The 17,982-nt window shown below is 38.8% G+C and overlaps 3 protein-coding genes across 4 annotated transcripts in view; all 3 read left to right on the forward strand.

The window, feature by feature from the left end:
* The first annotated feature begins 990 nt into the window (after positions 1-990).
* Positions 991-8,644, forward strand: tmem45a (transmembrane protein 45a). Its single transcript, XM_063467043.1, has 6 exons — positions 991-1,204; positions 4,792-5,002; positions 5,139-5,351; positions 6,179-6,363; positions 6,448-6,590; positions 7,750-8,644. Exons 2-6 carry the CDS (start codon positions 4,807-4,809, stop codon positions 7,844-7,846), a joined length of 834 nt encoding a protein of 277 aa, XP_063323113.1. The 5' UTR covers positions 991-1,204; positions 4,792-4,806; the 3' UTR covers positions 7,847-8,644.
* Positions 8,645-9,962: 1,318 nt separating this feature from the next.
* LOC134621057 (vesicle transport protein SFT2B-like) lies at positions 9,963-12,554 on the forward strand. The gene is made up of 8 exons (XM_063467464.1): positions 9,963-10,028; positions 10,118-10,207; positions 10,451-10,536; positions 10,638-10,719; positions 12,103-12,138; positions 12,243-12,301; positions 12,382-12,411; positions 12,515-12,554. Exons 1-8 carry the CDS (start codon positions 9,963-9,965, stop codon positions 12,552-12,554), a joined length of 489 nt encoding a protein of 162 aa, XP_063323534.1.
* A 1,125-nt stretch (positions 12,555-13,679) lies between these two features.
* The window catches only part of chd1l (chromodomain helicase DNA binding protein 1-like), a 28,978-nt gene continuing 24,675 nt past the window's right edge, over positions 13,680-17,982 (forward strand). For both annotated transcript variants that reach the window (XR_010092182.1, XM_063467498.1), the window contains exons 1-11: positions 13,680-13,865; positions 14,075-14,187; positions 14,703-14,809; positions 14,896-15,007; positions 15,101-15,132; positions 15,659-15,740; positions 15,829-15,991; positions 16,174-16,329; positions 17,301-17,393; positions 17,546-17,642; positions 17,776-17,849. Coding sequence is in view for 1 of the 2 variants with exons in the window: in XM_063467498.1 (XP_063323568.1) it covers positions 13,772-13,865; positions 14,075-14,187; positions 14,703-14,809; positions 14,896-15,007; positions 15,101-15,132; positions 15,659-15,740; positions 15,829-15,991; positions 16,174-16,329; positions 17,301-17,393; positions 17,546-17,642; positions 17,776-17,849 (1,123 nt within the window). In the remaining variant the exon portion in view is untranslated. The remainder of the gene's footprint in view (positions 13,866-14,074; positions 14,188-14,702; positions 14,810-14,895; positions 15,008-15,100; positions 15,133-15,658; positions 15,741-15,828; positions 15,992-16,173; positions 16,330-17,300; positions 17,394-17,545; positions 17,643-17,775; positions 17,850-17,982) is intronic.

Here is a 17,982-nt window from a genome sequence, read left to right on the forward strand (position 1 = left end):
TTTATCCAATTCAGGGTTGGGAGAATATGTAGGCTCCAGTCAGATGGCGGATTCAAACCCAGGACCTCCTTGCTCTGTGCCACCCCAGTATCTTACTATAATAATTAAAGTCCTTGTTCTTATTTTTTTCCACCAACTCCTCCTAGACCATCAGTAGCTGAGCAACCAAATGTGACGCACAAAGTTTCTTATCTAATATGTCAAATATTATGTCTTGATGTTGCCTAGAAACCACCTAGTAAAATGAGTTCCCCTAAAGTTATGCACCTACAACACTTCATAAATGCATCATATCATTTTAATCTCACAGCCACCAGCATGAAGAGGGGAAATAATACTAAAGCAAGGCCACGTGCTTGTACAGAAAGTTTTTCTTAACTGTTGGTTAGCTGGATGTGTTAACCTTAATTACATATAATGTAATGGTTAACACCAGCTACAACATTAAAGTGATATACTGAATAATTATGGCCCAGTACTATAATTGATAACCTTCTTTCGAGGCCCCTGGTACTCCCCTATGTTGCCCCACTGGAAAAAAAAAATCTTGGAGACGCCCCTGCGTGGCCAGTCGTTTGCTTCATGAACACTCACGACTTTCTACTTTTTTCCCCTATTGTAATTTAAACTGTGTGGACTGGTTGGAGACAATTAAGCGAGTAAAACGAGACTTGGTCAAAAAGCCTCCTGCCTGAGGATGAGGAAGTCTTCCAGCTGTGGTGTACGTGCTGGAAGTCTTGTCCCGGCCCAGCCAGGCCTGCCCTGGCACGACGGAAAGTAGCGGTTTTCCTAGAGCGAGGAGGGACCGAGCCGTGCACGAGCAGGCGGAGTGAAAGTGCACACGTGGACACCTGAGATTGACGTTACCTCCAACCAATCACCGCACAGACTGGTGACGCAAGCTCACAGGAGTCATCCAATGGGAGGGTTTGATAAGGGAAAAGCTCGAAGTGTTTAGAGTAGGGGAGGAAAAAAGGGTTGTGAAACGGATCTGGTCTGGATCCTGCTGGGATTCCGGCTCGGAGAAGATGTTTACTTCTTGTGTCTAGGCTAAGAGAGAGACCCATATTCTTTTCCAAAAGAAAAAAATATATGATTTTATGCGATTGGGGGGCAAAGTGAAGATGCTTTAAAAAAAATTTCTTACCCTTTTCTGTCTGAATACTTCCACTAACTTTTGATCTCCGGAGAAAAACAAACTTGGGTAAGAGACCCTCTCTTTTCCTCTCACAGTAAAGAAAATTAAGCCTACTGTTTCATGTCTAGATAAAATGTAAAGCCAGGTCAAGAAAGAAAGAAAGAAAGAAAGAAAGAAAGAAAGGGAAAAAAAAGATTAGGAAAGTCTCCATCGAGAATTATGTACAAGACATCGGGTGGCCGTTTGGACAATGTTGCTGAGTGATTTCACTATTTAACTTCCACAACCAATGCACTGTTTGATCTCCTGAAACTAATATAAACTACTTAAAAAATAAATAAACTACGAAAAAAAGAAAAAAAAAGCTCTGATTCTGTCAAACGGCTGTTTCCATTTTTTTTTCTTTTTCTTTTAGTAGACCTCAAGACATTACTGTCCTCAAAGATTACGTTCAGGAGAGAGAAATCTGAGTAATTTCACTTCAGATTGGCTGGGAAATTTAAACCTGCTAAAACGTTTAGTATAAACCCTTAGAGTGAAGTATCACATATTGTAGGTTCACAAATGTGATGCAGACGCTACATATTCAGTAATGTCTATATTTAACTTTGGCTTGATCTAGAATATTGTTAATCTTACAGTGGATGAGACGGGATCAGTGGTGGTATGCACCATGCTACATTTACTCAAAAACTTACAGAAAAACGTACTTTATTGAAGTCTGCACCATTTCTAATTAGCTCAGCTGAAGTTTTTTTGTTTGTTGGTTTCTTTGTTTGTTAGTTATATTTTTAGTAGCAAAACTCAAACAGGAACACCCTTTGAAGACAGCTGCCTCCCAGACATCCCAGCCTCAAAAATATGCACCAAAACCTCTTCATGCTCATAGTTTTGACCAATTCACAGAATAGAAATCATATTTGTACTTGTGGCGAACACTTTTACTACACCACTCCCACCATGTTGGTGTAATAAAAGCATACTTTATTTATTCTACATCGTTGTCATAAAAATGATCTGGGAGATTTTATATCTGGCGCAGATGACTATTTTGTGGCTAAATCAGCCAAAACACTGAATCAGCCAAACACTGATGAATCCTCTAGTGGCTCTTGAGTGCCATGGAGACTGGAGTGTTTTCCTCAGTCTGGAGAGGCTGCACCCCCAAAAGACTGTCGGACACAGATGAGCTGGGTTTAACATCTCAATCGGTTTCTATTGAGTGTCCTCCTTCAAAGGTTTCCTCTGTTGCCGAGCAGAATATTGCCTGGTCATCTCCATCACAAAGGACAGTACAGCCATGTGCCTTTTTCTTATTCTCTGCCTGCTATTCATGCCACTCCAGCTTTGCTCTCACTTTACAAAGCGCAGTCATTACCTAAGAGCACTGCAGTCAAACACTTTAAAAAGCTTTCTTTCTTTAATTAAATATGAAGCCTCAATTATGAATTTATAGAAGTCGGAGACAATACCATTATGTTTACCATTCCAGTACTTCTGATCACATAAGTAAAATTTTAAGTTAATATGATAAAATTGTTCCAAAGTCTTGTTTTAATGATAATATGAACTATGTTGGACTATATCAAGCTTGGTAAATGATGTAAATTGTTTCTCATTTTGACATGTTTCTCAATATAATGACGCATTGACTGCTTTTCATGCTTTTTCCTGCCTTTTGAACAAGGAGAATATCAAATTCTGAGTTTTATTTTTTAAAAGTCTGCAAGTTTTCCCATTAGCCTTTTGCTTGACCTAGAAACATAATTTAACTTGACACAATAGACATAGTTTCCACGTCTGAAAAGGGAAATTATTGAGCCTGCATTCTTTCTAATAACCAGCAGGGGGTGGTGATTCTGTTTTCAGAAAGATATTTTGGTGCATAATAGACTATTAAAATAATCTTGGTCTTTTTCACCCTTTCACCTCAGTGAAACCTTTACATATGGGTTATAAGCTCAGGCTCTAGTTTCAGCTCTTCTTGAATACAACAGGGTGTTCCTTTTGTAAATGATGGTCCCCATTAGTCTTTCATTCAGTCTCTGATAATGACCAACTGAGATCGTGTGGGTGAAAGTAATTGTTAAGAAACTGGCCAGACAAAGACTTCAGCAGTCCACATAAGCCGGTGCAGGTTTAATGATATTTAATCATTATCAAGAGGATCCTATACTCAGTGTTAGATGCTGCTGCAGTCTTTGCAAACAAAGTGCTCTTTCTGGAGTGCATGTTAAGAAATGGGTTTCTATTTTTGCACGTAAAGGTAAATGACTCATGACACTCCTAACAGGCCTCCTCCCACAGCTAGACGCACTTCTGCTGAGCTCAGCTGGAGGACGGTCGCCAACACACACGCTAATTATGTTTGATTACGCTGTTTAACTAAATTATGGGCACTGTTGCACTTTTTTCCCTTTTCTTTTATCCACTTATTCCAGTTGTGCTAAAAATAGATCTTGTCTACTCTTCATATGATAAATTAGGTTAAATTATTGTTTGTTTCAAGTAGAGCTGGGCGATAGAACGATAACGATATGTATTGCGAAATAACTTTTTCTCGATAGAAAAATTAAACTATTGCGATAGGCCTCATCTCTCTTGTCCTCTTAAAAAAAAAAAAAGAACAGCCAATCCAAATTAAGTAGCGCAGAGCCGAACCAATCACAGCCGCAGCGTCACGTCACGTGACTTGTTACATACAGCACAAGTGCCAAGGCGCACATGTGTATTTGTTTTTGCAGCCGGGCTGCCCAGGTAATGGAGGAAATAAGTTTGCCGACTAGAGAAAAATCAACCGAGAGCGTGAGCGAAGGTTACCGAAGAGAAAACAGATGATGGTTCCAGTGCCGGAGAGATTGTCGAACGGAAGGGCCATAGAAGTTCCGTAGTGTGGAGGTATTTCGGCTATTTCAAGTCTGACAAAAAACAGAGTAGCGCGCACTGTAAATTGTGCCGAAAGCAAGTCTGGAAATACAATAAACCGGTGCATGCTCAATCTCTGACTGAAAGCACTAATTCGTCATTCGGCTTTTGTCAGACTAAAGTCACTGTTAAAACTGTTTGAAAAGCTAAGCTATACAACAAGGAGAGATTGAGAATTTCCTTTTAGTTCTCAGTTTATTTGATATTGACAAAAGTTAGTCAATTTTGTCTGTTCTTCTGTAAAACAAACTAAAATTTATTTTTAGAATTAAAATTTTGTTTCAAGTGGAATTAACAATTTAGTAGTCTGTTTTGTTTGTTCTATTTTGAAACTTAAATGCTTTAGCGGCTGCCTTTTGTGTAGTTTGCAATATTTGCCTTTATTTATCTGAAACTGAAGTCTCATGTTCCTTAAGTACATCTACCCTGTTGAACTTATTATGGGAAATAAATATTTAAATCAAAACAAGCTGCAGATTATTTCACATTTTACTTGTGAGCAACGGCACATTTAAATCTTACAAATATAGTTATTTGGCTTATATCGTGATATATATCGTTATCGCCTGAAATGAAAAAAACATATCGTGATATGAAAAAATCTTATATCGCCCAGCTCTAGTTTCAAGTCATATCTGGCTGATTTAAAGAAACATGTTAGTAGTGGGCAGAAGTGTTTGTGTAATATGTACTTCTAATTCCATGAAGTACCTAATCTGTTTCTCTAGGTGTTGAGAGGTATCATGGGCAGCTTCAGAGGCCACGCTCTCCCTGGGACTTTCTTCCTTGTTGCCGGGATTTGGTGGACGGTAAAGTACTCGATTTGGCATGCCACGCGCAGGAACAAGGGTATCGGTTCTACTCGTCTGGCTAGCAGAGCCTCACAGCGACGGCTGGAGATCATTGAGAGCTCAGTCATACTCTTTTTCTCCCTTGTTGGTAAGCGTGTCCAAAAAGCTTCTTAATGCATCCATATATCAGATATAACTAGCAAGACTCTTCTCGAGTAAATCCAAGACAAATCAGAGCTTTAATTAAGGAGATGTGCGTGTTTCCTCTGATGTGGTGCTTTCAGGGATGTTGGCAGAACAGTTTGGATCGGGTGGACCGAAGCTTCAGTTGTACGACTTTGTAGAGAAACACTGGGACCATCTGCACAGCTGGCACCACGCCACCATGTACTTGTTCTTTGGGCTCTTTGCAACAGTGTCTCTGATTATCCACACCACAGAAGCGGCACCACTGGCACTGGATCGGTTAATGCTGGCAATTGCTTTCTTTAATGAAGGTAAGAAGAATAAAATGTAATCATTGTCTTTGAGATCCTTTGATATCCTTTTTATTTCAAGCCAGTGCTTCAGGGCAGATCCCTTACTAATAAGTTAATCAGTTTAATCCTTGGTTCCTTCAAAGTCTCGAGTAAACAATACTATTCTCGAAGATAGTCTTACATCTGAAACACAAAAAAATCCTCCATTAGTGTTTGACCAAGCTTTATATTTAGGGGTTTATGAATGTGCACCATTATATCCACCTTTATTATCCATCACTGTAATTGTAGATGGACTGTTTTCACTGACAGTCTGATCGCATCTTGCACTGAAAATATTATCTTACAAATGGTTCGAATCCGCAAGCATTGCATCATCACATGCATTCTAGACTGTTATTTCTGACCCTGTTAACTTGATGTCTTTTCCATAAATTGTAATACAAATGTCACTTTAATAAAACATGAGCCAGTTGGCCAGTCTGACTGAAGCTTCATACTCTGATCTTTTTTTTTTTTAATTCAGGTTTTTATTTACAACTTATTGCCTGTCTGTACATTTTCCAATAAACTTGTATAAATACATTTATTGTTAATCAAATTGAGTTCCTTCCATTCAAAGGTCATTTTAAGTGTACCCTGTGGGGTTAATTAAGCCTAATTTAAACCAAGCACAGATAGGACTTTCTGCATTTTTACAGCATTTTGAGTCAATTATTTTCGCACTGTTTGAATTTAAGACAATCTGTGGCGATGGCTTGGGATAAATATTTGAAGTTTAGATGCAATTTAACTGATCAAGACAAACACATTTACCTACATTACCAGCTCTTTGTTCTCTGCAGGATTTCTTTTTCTTTACCACCTCCATGGCAGGAGCATGCTGGATGTCCACGTGCATCTGCTCCTTCTGTACGCGGTCTTTGGAGAGACTCTTGTTGCCTTCCTGGAGATCTTTCACCGAGGCAACATCATTCTGGAGCTGCTGCGGTGCACGCTCACGGTGGTTCAGGGGACCTGGTTCTGGGAGGTAAATCTGAATGTGGCTTTATGAGCAGATGTTTATGTTTGCTGATTTATAATTACTCCCAATGTTATCTCCTCTAAACCACAGGTTGGTTTTGTGCTGTACCCGCCACGCGGCCCCGAGTGGGACTTGAAAGATCCCAACAATATGATGTTCATTACCATGTGTTACTCCTGGCACCTCGCCTTCGCCATGCTTGTAGTGAGCGTGCTCTATTGCATCGTCAACTGGTAAGAACCTGCTCCACAAAAGACAATCCAATAAGACATCCCATTGTGATTTAGATATATTCAAAGAATTGGAAATGCATCTTTTTTTTTGTCTTATTTAGCACATAAGGCTTTAAATTGGCCATTGGTGCAGATATAACCAGATACAAGAAGAACAAACCTCTGATTCATATTTAATCAAATTTGGTTTTTGCCACTATTTCACCATAAAATCCAAGAGAGAAAATTTTTAATGAATGGGTTTTTGCTGCTCAAGAATGTAGATTTAAAAAGACAGTGTTCCCTCGTTTATCACAGGTGTTACGTTCTAAAAATAACCCGCGAAAGGTGAAATCCGCGAAGTAGCCAACTTTATTTTTTACAATTATTATAGATGTTTTAAGGCTGTAAAAACCCCTCACTACACACTTTATACACTTTTCTCAGACAGGCATCGACATTTTGACGCGCTTCTCTCTTGTTTAAACACTCTCAAAGTTCAAACCTTCGTAGAAAAATAAGTCCAGTATTACAGAATGAAACCAAAGATCAAACCCTGTTTTCAAGTCCAGAACATGTGAATAGAGCAGCTGCGAGATAATTCAACATTAATGAATTAATGGTACGGAAGTAGAGGAAGCAAGAAGAAGGAATTGAGTAAAGTTTGACTTATCTGACTGTTTGGTTTCACTTAATGCTCCTTATAATCCTTTGACATAGACAATGTTGTGTTTGTTGTCTTCTGCTAGCGAAGATTTATGTAAATTTAACAGGCTGAACGAATTCTGTACTGTATAGAAGACAAGGCACGAGATTGATTGAAAATGGTCTATAGCCAAAGAGGACGCAGAACACAATGCGCTGTTTAAAAAAATAAATAAATAAAAAATTGCACCCCCAAAAGATCCACAAAACAGCGAGGCCGCGAAAAGTGAACCGCAATATAGTGAGGGACCACTGTAACACATCAATTAAAAAAAACAAACAAAAAGAAAACCTTTGGATTTCAAAAGTTATACATTTAATTTTAGTTCCAATCATTAGCCCTAGTGCATACCTATAGGGACAGAAATGTACTGTATTTTTCTGTATCTGATAGACACTTGTTTATTTATCCTGGAGACCTGCACAGTTTACATTATGTGTGATTCTCGTGTTTGCTGTTCTTTTCCTTTTGAAGTGCGGTTCGCTCCAGACTGAAGAAGACTCCTCCAGTGGAAATGGGACTTCTGAAGGCAAGAGAGCGAGATCCAGAGTCTGAGGATGAGCTTATGTGAGGAAGACTGTTGTGCATCTACGCTGTGGTTCATGAACATTATAGAACAATCAGGGATAAAACGCTCAAATTTCCAGGAGCAGAATAAGAAGCAAGGCACACAGATGTGGAAACTGATGTGGATACGGAACCTTCACCTTAGAAATGCGTCTCTACCTCTGCCTTAATTAACCAGCTGTACAACGTTTTAAACATACTTTTGTTATTACCTCCTCCAGACAAGCTTTATGATTTGTTCAGTTTATTTTTCAGCAGGATTACTGGACAGATTTGCATGAAACTCTTGTGGCTTGGGAAAATTTGTGACTGTATATAAAAACTATAAAAATATGTGCATCGCCATCTGGATCCAGAAGGTTTTGAATCATTTACCATTGCAAGAGAACAAGATTGGATGTTTCACAACATCACAGCTACAAAATACAGTTTTAATAATAAATATCAAGAGATAACATCTTTTGTGAAAATATAAATTAATCTGGATGCAGAGAGTCAGTTCATGCAAGGTGTGGAAGGGATTACCTACCTTAGTGGAGGTATGCAGTCACAAGCTGCTCTTATTTATTTTACAGCAATATAATTTGCATATACTCTGTCATATCTTTGTTACTACTTTGCACATTCAATATAAATGAAAAGCTTTTAATGGATTTCATGCTTTACCTTTGACTTGCTAAACTTTTTCCACAGTTTGGTATTCAGTAGTGCTATTTTGTGGTGAAAACGTCACTGCATCATCATGTGTATTACTTGAAAGCACTAGTTGTACATTTTATATAGTTTCATGTTAGCAAGTGACTCAAACCAAATGTCAAACTATAAAAAGAAAAATAAAATTGTTCAAACAGTAAAAAATGTTTTCTTTTATTTAATTGTTCCTATCATTTCCTTCACACCTTGCATAACATTATAACTAGTATGTAAGTATTTACAATGTGCTACTCAATACAGAATTTATGGTAGCCTCTATGACCAAATTTTACCTTTTTATATGTTTTAAAGTTGGTTCTCTTTATTCATGTATCCATAATCACCATCATCTATCAGTGGCTCTCAGACAGGGTCATTGAAATTATCAATTAATTTGCGACAAATTATTATAAAGGTGACAGCAAAGGATGTGGTTTCTACCAATAAAGGGGAGTTACTGTGTCCTTTGCTCTCAGCCCCATTCTCTTGTTGATACGATTATAGAACATAAAGTTTCCCCTGTCTGAGCTGTGTGGGTTGAAAACTTCCAGGATTAAAGTTTCAGTAGTGTCTAATAGTTCAAATACTAAGACTACTACTAGCCCTAAAATGCCTGAGAACCCCTGATTTTTAGTATCACATTAATACCAAATAATCAATCCTAATAAACTGCTTGTGCAGATTTATTTTTGTCAGGGCAGGACAACACAAAACATCTGTTGACAAGAGGGATAAACAAAGATGTTCTGTTTTGACAAGATTAAACACTCAGTCTTGAAAAAAATGGGCCTCTGTGTGACAGTCTTTGCACATTTAATGGAGGTATGATAAGCAGTTCGGTGTGTTAAAATACTACGAACAACGCAAAATGTGCTTTATTTGATTATTTCTATCAATTCATTCAGAAATGCAAGAGAGGTGTAACAATTTATTTCTACCACTAACTAGTAGAAATAAATTGTTTTAAGCCCAGCTTTACAAATTAAAGGAGCTAGTGAATTATATACGATGGACCAAAGCACTTTGCGGGGAATCAAAACAATTATTTAACTTGTATAGTTATTTTTACAGTTTTAAGAGAAAACTTATTATCTCCGAAAAAAAATAAATAAAAGTGGTGTCTGGAGCCTCTTGTTCACTCATGGCTGTACTGGGTGGTGCGTTTAAATTTTTCTAACACTGAGTCACTTCTGGAAAAAAAGATCAGAGTGAGACGTCTTTGCTGCTGTTCCGGTTCAGGTGTGACTAAGATGAAGTGACCCACCTGGCCAGGTAAGGTACTGGCAGCTCATTCGGCTCTCCCTCTGCTGGCATGTGACGCTGTTGTCCATTCACACATATCTGAGAAAACCCGACAAAGTTCCTATCAGTTCAGGAAACAACTATAATTCTTCACCAATTAAGCCGAATTTTAAAGCTCCTCGGGCATGGATAAATTAAAGTCGGTTCTGAGCGGTGAGGAGGCGCGCAGAGATGACCAGAACATTATACAGGTAACGCCCTAATCCCATCTTTCACTCTTGTGGCTAGTAATCTCAGCTGGATCATTAATCGATTGTTTATTCAATCTCTACTAATGCAGCAAATGAACCAAGCTTCGACTTTAGGCTGGGGCACACGTATAAAGGGATTCATCGCCTGCTTCGTGGTGGGAGCCGCATGCACAGTTCTGGTAAGAATTTAATTTCTGTGTTTTGTTTGTTTGTTTGTTTGTTTTTTCTACGACAATATTGAGTCGCTCTCCACAACGAGGAAGAGCTCAGAGAAAGCTGGTGTTGCCCTACTGGTTCTTCTTGCTCCGAGGAATGCTGAAGATGTGATGCTCATTCATTTGGCGACACTGCCTAGTCCCTCCTTAAAGTGAGGCTTATAAAACATGACGTGTGATCCACCCGCATTCACGTGTGTCTTGCAGGCCGTGTGTGTGCTCTTCCTCCCCAAGATTGGGATCACTCTCTTTATTGTCTTTTACACATTTGGCAACATATGTGCTCTGTGCAGGTTAGTGATGAAAAAATACCTTGAAATGGGAAGCTTATTTTGCATGTTTTACACACTTAATACATGCTTTTCTTTCTTGCACATTTCACTGTGTCCAATAGCACAATGTTTCTGATGGGCCCAATGAAGCAGCTGAAAAGGATGTGTGACAAAACAAGAGCGCTGGCTACTACCATTATGTTGGTAAGTGCAAAAAAAAAAAAAAAAAAAAATCAACCCCCAAAAGACAGAACGCGTTACACAAACAGGAGTGGACTGAGTTCAGTAAATTTAGATTCATTGCAAAAAAATCTGTTTTCCTTAAGAGTTCAAGAGCTGGTTAAAGGTGAAAGGATTGCATAACACAGCTTTCTGCTTAGAGGATTGCATGACAACACCAAGCTAGAGTTCAGAAAACTTGGTTGTGGATAGTCTGACAAAAATCAGACCCTGATGTGCATACGTCTCTCTTTAAAACTACAAGATTTGCTATGATGGAAGATTTGCTCTCAGAATGTCCCACAGCAGGTGCAATTAGGTTACCATCCTCTTTCTTTCAGTGCAAGGCTCAGTGTGCAAATATTTAAACTACTACTGTAGGTAAATAATTAAATCAGACACTAATTTGACACCTGTGTTGTAGATCTGAAGATTTTCTCAGCTTTAATGTGGCTATGAGCATGGCCATGTCACATATGTCATGCCCAAGCATCATACTTTGCAGTTCTGACATATACAACTGGAAGCAAGGGTATTATAGTTAACTAACAGGCCCTAAGAGATGTTAGTGCAAGTGAGGGAGGTCATCACTGGGCTGAAAGAAAACAACATCAGATAGAAACCAAAAACTTTAGGAATAGCCAAATGAGCCGACTGGTAGAGTCATAAAAAGAAGGAACGCACTGAGTTGCTCAGCAAAACCAAAAAGCCTAAAAGAAGACCACAGAAAATATACAACAGATGAAACCAGGATGACCTTGTACCAGAATGAATGGAAAGGAAAAGAAGGAGAGAAACTGCTCATGATCTGAAGTGAACCACATCATCTGTAAAACATGATGGAGGCGATGTTATTGCATGGGCATGTATGGCTGCTAGTGCAACTTGGTTACTGGTGTTTATTGATGATGTGACTGTTGATAGAAGTAGTGGGATGACCTGTGAAGTGTACAGGGGTATAAACTGACCAGACTGCAAATGGACCCAAAGCAAACTGCACACTGACCCAACAGTTTCTCAGGCAAAGAAATGAGAAAACCAATAGAGCATGCTTTTCAGTTATTAACTACATAACTGAATGCAGAAAGACTCACAAACTAGGAGTAAATAAAGGCAGCAGCAGTAAAGGTCTAGCAGAGCAAGACATTTGGTAATATCCATGGTTTCTGGACTTTAAGCAGTCAAGGATTTTTATCAAAGTATTAAACAATCCTTATATTTACAACTATGTTAGTTTGTACAGTTAATGTGAGAGCCTAAAAGTGAGGGGCTGTGTCCAAAAAATGGCTGTACTTCAAAAACAGTTTACACAGACTTTTGTTAAAACCCTTCAAATTAAAGCTAAAAGTCTCTCTGTCATTGCTTTAGACTTGCCTCGTTCTGACTCTCTGTGCGGCTTTCTGGGTGAGTGAGCCTCCAAAAAATACTTATGATCACTTCTAACTTGATCTGTTTATCTGTTGGATTAATGTCAGTGTTTGATCCCAATCTCTCTCTTTTTCTCACAGTGGAAGAACTTTGGACTTGCTTTGTTGTTTGTTATCTTGCAAGTCTTGTCATTTACCTGGTGAGTCTCTACTTCATATCTAATTAATTTTTTTTCAGTCTTAAATTGTTTTTTGTTACATAAAATGTGTGTGTTTTCAGGTACAGCTTGTCATACATCCCATGTGTGAGGTTTGTAGATTTTGCTCCATTTATTCAAATCTTCTGTATAAATAATCAGAAAAAAAGTGGCGTTCAAAGCCTAAATGTCTGGTTTATGTTCTTTACCTTCCAGAGAAGCAATCATGAGGATGCTGGCCATGTGCATCAAATAGGCCGTGTGTGTTTGCGGTGAAGGTTCAGCTTGGATGAAGTGTTGAAGAATGGGGCAGGTCTCTTACTGAAGTTGCTAAAATTGGCTCCTTTAGAAAGTCTCTGGCCCTTCCTGCTGCTCAGGCATTTGGTTATAGGTGAAAAAGAAGCAAATTTTCTATTTATTTTTCTCAGTTGTTCTTCATTGATTGATCTGATTAATTTTTGGTGACCACTCAAATTTAACCAGTTTATAATGATTGTAGACTTTGTTTGTAATATGTGTAAATATCTGTAATAAATCAATATTTTAAACTTTTTAAATTTGTTGTTGTTGATTTTCTTTTTCATCTTGCTCAGAGACTAAATCTATTTTTATTAAAAGTTCTTATGGTCTTAAATTGTGTTGGTATTTGAATGTGAAGCTCAAATAGTTAATCAGGGTATGGACAGGTCCTGTTAATATTATAATATGCAAAATGCATTTTTTTTTAAATGGTGAATTTTTAGTTATCTGGAATTATCTCTCATTTAGTACAAGTTTATTTTTTTTTGGTTTTTGTTTCTGTTTTCAGAACTAAACTGTCAGAAAATCTGTTTCACATTAAAACTCGAAGCACTTATTTTTACATCTATTTGTGGAGCTTTTTAGGACCTTTTCTTATTATTTTGTTTCTATGGAGCCTTTTTTTGTAATTTCAAAGTCTTTTTGTTGGACATTGGCTTTTTTTTTCGCTCATTTTCAGTCCAGTCCTCGAACCCGTCCATTTAAAGAGGAATGTCTTTTGTTTTCTGAGGTCATGAGTAATTCAAGCATAAAAAAGACCCCGGGCTTCAGAGATTAACCAGTGTGACTTCTAGCAAAGAAAGCACCATTAAATTGTATTATCAGGCACTTAGTTACTAGCGACCTGTCACAAAAAGCCAAAGTTTGTAAAATGTGCAAATTCTTAACAGTTTCTAGAATTTAAAAACTGTTTTCCCCTTATATTCTGTAGTTGCATTTATGTTTGCATGCATTTCCCGTTTTCCTAGCAAAATATAAAGAAATGAGCGTTGCTCAAGAAAGAAAACAAACTTTTGGCGAAGTTAAAAAAAAACCGCGCGCCTTTCCGTAGCGTCACGTGACCCAGTCAGGAAGCATGAACTGTATGAAAACAACAGTGGGAACTTGCATGCCTGTACATGTCTGTGATAAAGTCGTCTTTTGTATAAATTGTAGTCCTGTCGGTCAGCAAACATGTCGGACATTTTGGTGAGAATAAAAAACAGCATCGCGGAGAAAAAGAAGGCGGATGTTGCTCAAAGTGACCTGAAGAAATGGGGATTGAGAGGTAGAAAGGCTATTTTTAACCTGGACGACTGACCTGCAGAATACATACAAACTTCAGGCTGTCTTCACTCATTCACAGTGACATGGCGTTTTCTGTGGATACAAACTAAACGCACTTAGAGCAGATTAATCCACTTTCAGCGCCGTCCTATATGTAATTTATTTTAAACGTGCTCCAGCGGTGATGATCTGTGTGCTTTCTCCTCACAGGGATACAGCTGAGACCCTACCAGCTGGACGGGGTGCACTGGTTAACTCAGTGCCTGAAGAACCAGCAGGGTTGCATCTTAGGAGACGAGATGGGTTTGGGTAAAACCTGCCAGGTATGACATCATCTGTTTACCTGTAATCCAGAGCCCTGGCATGGCTGGACAGTTTTTATATAGGCGGTGAGGCTTGGAGCATCTGTTACACTGGGGGTGCACAGAATTTGATTCTAAAAAGCCTCAGTGCCATGTGACATATCAGTTGTGCCTTTCGTTATATTTTTTATAGCACTTTTCTGTCACTTGGACCTAACGTGACATTTGTATAATTACTATAATTACATTTATTTTAATGCAGTTTTTCTACTCCATAGGCATACACCTTTATGACATTAGCATACACTGGATCAGAGCCAGTGCTCTTCAAAGTTAAGCAATGTTTCTCTGAAGAGAGATTCTTGGTTTCCAAGTGGCTTGTTAGACAAATTACACACACACTTTGCTTCACTTGAATGAGAAGTTTTCCCCTTATGTGTCACACACTCATGAATCTGACCATTTGGGGGCTGCTTTATATGTGGCTTATTATTTACATGTTCTAACGGTGTCCTGGTCATCTTGTATCCCTTCAGACGATCTCTCTGCTGGTGTACATGTCAGGGGCTCTCAGGAAGAAAGGACCATTTCTGGTGCTGAGCCCACTCTCTGTCCTGGAGAACTGGAGGAATGAGTTGGAAAGGTGTAGCTACATTAACCAGTGAATGCATTTCATTTGATAATGTGCTTTTAGCGCTGTCTGTAAACCTGTGTGTGCCTCGCTTTCAGCTTCGCTCCCTCACTGACGGTCCTGGTTTACAAAGGAGACAAAGAAAGGCGGGCAGAGATCCAGCAGGAGGCGAACTCTCAGGACTTCCATGTTCTTCTCACTACATATGAGGTCTGAGGCTATTAAGTCAAAACAAAACAGGATAAGGTTTCACCTTTGTTAAAACTGATATATATATATATTTTTTTTAACTGTTATTTCTAGCTGTGTCTCAAAGATGCTTCATTCTTGAAACGGTGAGTTTGTACTTATTCTTGATCTACATAAACTGCTCTGGAACCAATGTACTGTGAGGAAAATTTAACTGTGGTGTCCTAATACAAGTTTATATAGTTTTAAGCAAGAGGTGGCAGAAAAAAGGACCAGCACCAACAGAGATGTTGCTTTTAGATCACTCTTTGTCGGCTCTTCCTGTCCTTCACCCAGTAAGATCGGCTTAAACTGCAGTTATCTAGGTTATCTAGGCGACCTGTATGCCTGAGATGACCATATTATGCTAGCCACACTACAAAACCAAGACTAGAAAAAACTGTCATAAACAAAGCTTTAATATTAGTCTGAAGCCTGTGTGTCTGTAGTAATCTACAGAGATTATTAGAGAGGGGTCATTCTTTTAAACGTGAGCCATTTTTAATATAAACAATCCACCTTTGTATCAAATTATATGTGACAGAAGAAAAGGAAGAGAATAATGGTCTTTAAAGGTTTGTTCACTGAGAACAAAGTTTTCATGTGCTGATATTTCCCTGATCTCTCCCTCAGGTGGAAGTGGAAGGTGCTTGTGGTTGATGAAGCTCACAGGTTGAAGAATCAAAACTCGCTGTTGCACAAAACTTTGACAGAGGTACTGAGCAACACCTGGTTTGTGCAGATTTCTTCATTGTCTTTCCCTTGACCTCTTAAATCAGTTTGTTTGTGTTCTTCTCTTGTAGTTCTTCATGGGATTCAGAGTCTTGCTGACAGGGACTCCCATTCAGAACAACCTGCAGGAGCTCTACTCCCTGCTGAGCTTCATCCAGCCCAGCATCTTTATACCAGAAGATACAGACAGCTTTGTCAACTCTTACTCTGATGTACAAAGTCAGCCTGCCTTGGGTACGATACATAATTATAGCATAACAAAGCATAGCTTACATTCAGTGTTATTTCTGAATCCATGCGTCTCTCCATATCCAAGTAAATGTTTTTAAATATAATGGGTGAATATTGGTCACAAAAAAGTACAGTACAGTAATGCACTGTTGGAAAGCTAACCATGAATCTTATTCCTTTTATAGCTGCTGAGCTCCAAAGCATCCTGGAGCCCTTCCTGCTCCGTAGAGTCAAGTCTCAGGTGGCCGTCGATCTGCCCAAGAAAACCGAGCTCGTGGTTTATCACGGCATGTCCGCTCTGCAGAAGAAATACTACAAAGCTGTTCTGATGAAGGATCTGGGTGAGACTTGGGCACTATGGTGTGCTGTGTCATTTATAAATGCATTTTCTCTGCAGTACTTACCTGCCTCTTTACTTACAGCAGTAGCAAGAAGGCACCTGGTTCAGAAAGCACCAGCTCAGCTTCTCACTGATTTTTACAGTTGGCATAATGGACACTAAATCCTGACTTCTCTCTATCAGTTCTCTCTATTTTAGAGTTGGTTTTAAGGTTTTACTCATCACCTTTAAGTACTTCTGGGTCTGGTCTCCAGCTGTGTAGGAGAAATGTGCTATTTTTTTTGTCTGTTCCAAAGTCGATGAATAAACCTGAAGGTGTTCAAGGCCCCCCAAGGCACGAATATTCTGAGCTCTCATGGTTGCTTCATAGCTTTTATTATTAGTTTACTAGTTTTACTAGCGATGTTCCTGGCGACTAATTTATTAGTCAACTAAACGAGGAACAAAAATGAGACTAACCAACTAGTCTACAACTAAGAAACACTCGGGTATTAAGTTACATTTGAGAACCGTCAAAAACTCATAACAAAGGCATTTGAAACCATTTATCATGTCACTTCAATAAAAGCCTAGATTAACAGATTTGTTGCGTTTCTTGACAACGATGCGCCATCTGGTGGCAGATGGCTGCATAACATTTATACACAATAATTTACCGGCATTGGGCATCAATTAAAATTTTAACAGTTAGATTAGTAAGTCTGGTACCGATTAGTGACAGCAGCGATGATTAGTTAGCTAGTGGACACATCCCTAGTATTTACTAATATGACTGACCTTTTGCTTTGCATTTTTGCGTCCTTGTTTCATGTCTCATAACGTTACACTGATTTTGTTGTTGTTTGATTTTGGCTTTTTCCACTTTGTAGACTGTTTTTAAAGGTGCCAAGTGGAAATAATAGTTCTAATACTATCTGTTTAGGGGCATCAGTCATTTGTAAATTCAATCTGCTTCTAAAACTCTTCTTTCAGAGGCTTTTGGAAATGACCAAGGCAGCAAGACTCGGCTGCTGAACATCTTGATGAACCTGAGGAAGTGCGTTGACCACCCTTATCTGTTTGATGGTGAGAGGTGCAGAGTGATGAGCTGATGTAAAAAAGACTGGCTTTAGTTCTCTCTGCTAAAGGAAAGACCTGAGGCGTAGGTGTGTTTTCAGTGGGATAGGATAAAGACGCTTCCATTACATTCTATGTTTGTGTGTCTGTTTCTTGGATAGGAGTTGAGCCAGAGCCATTTGAGATGGGGGAACATCTCATCGAAGCCAGTGGAAAACTTTGTCTTCTGGACAGCATGCTGACATTCCTCCACAAAGGGTTTGCTGATGTGTTATTTGGCTCCACCTGGTGGTTTAGTGCGGCATTGCTGTAATGCTGTGATATTCTAAGTCACATATTCGTCTTTAAATTGAGTCTTACAATATTTGTGTTTTCATATCTGTGGTTGAAGGGGCCATCGGATCCTGCTGTTCTCTCAGATGACGAGAATGCTCGATATTCTCCAGGACTACATGGAGTACAGAGGTGAGTGAGAGTGAACATGAGGAGTTATTGTTCATTGACTTACTATTAATTGTTCTTAATGGCATGAATTAATTAGTAATTATTCTCATTCTTCATAATGGCAAACTTGAAAACCATTTGATTTATTCTTAGT

The sequence above is a fragment of the Pelmatolapia mariae genome, linkage group LG23, assembly GCF_036321145.2.
Source record: "Pelmatolapia mariae isolate MD_Pm_ZW linkage group LG23, Pm_UMD_F_2, whole genome shotgun sequence".
NCBI lineage: Eukaryota > Metazoa > Chordata > Actinopteri > Cichliformes > Cichlidae > Pelmatolapia > Pelmatolapia mariae.

What these genes read in the sequence shown, in the direction of transcription:
- tmem45a (XM_063467043.1), top strand. Translation starts at nt 4,807, where the DNA reads ATGGGCAGCTTCAGAGGCCACGCTCTCCCTGGGACTTTCTTCCTTGTT. An exon ending in ACTCTTTTTCTCCCTTGTTG is followed by an intron (nt 5,003 to 5,138) that starts GTAAGCGTGTCC and finishes TGGTGCTTTCAG; the next exon opens with GGATGTTGGCAGAACAGTTT. An exon ending in AGGGGACCTGGTTCTGGGAG is followed by an intron (nt 6,364 to 6,447) that starts GTAAATCTGAAT and finishes TCTAAACCACAG; the next exon opens with GTTGGTTTTGTGCTGTACCC.
- LOC134621057 (XM_063467464.1), top strand. Translation starts at nt 9,963, where the DNA reads ATGGATAAATTAAAGTCGGTTCTGAGCGGTGAGGAGGCGCGCAGAGAT. An exon ending in AACATATGTGCTCTGTGCAG is followed by an intron (nt 10,537 to 10,637) that starts GTTAGTGATGAA and finishes TGTGTCCAATAG; the next exon opens with CACAATGTTTCTGATGGGCC. An exon ending in TCATACATCCCATGTGTGAG is followed by an intron (nt 12,412 to 12,514) that starts GTTTGTAGATTT and finishes TTTACCTTCCAG; the next exon opens with AGAAGCAATCATGAGGATGC.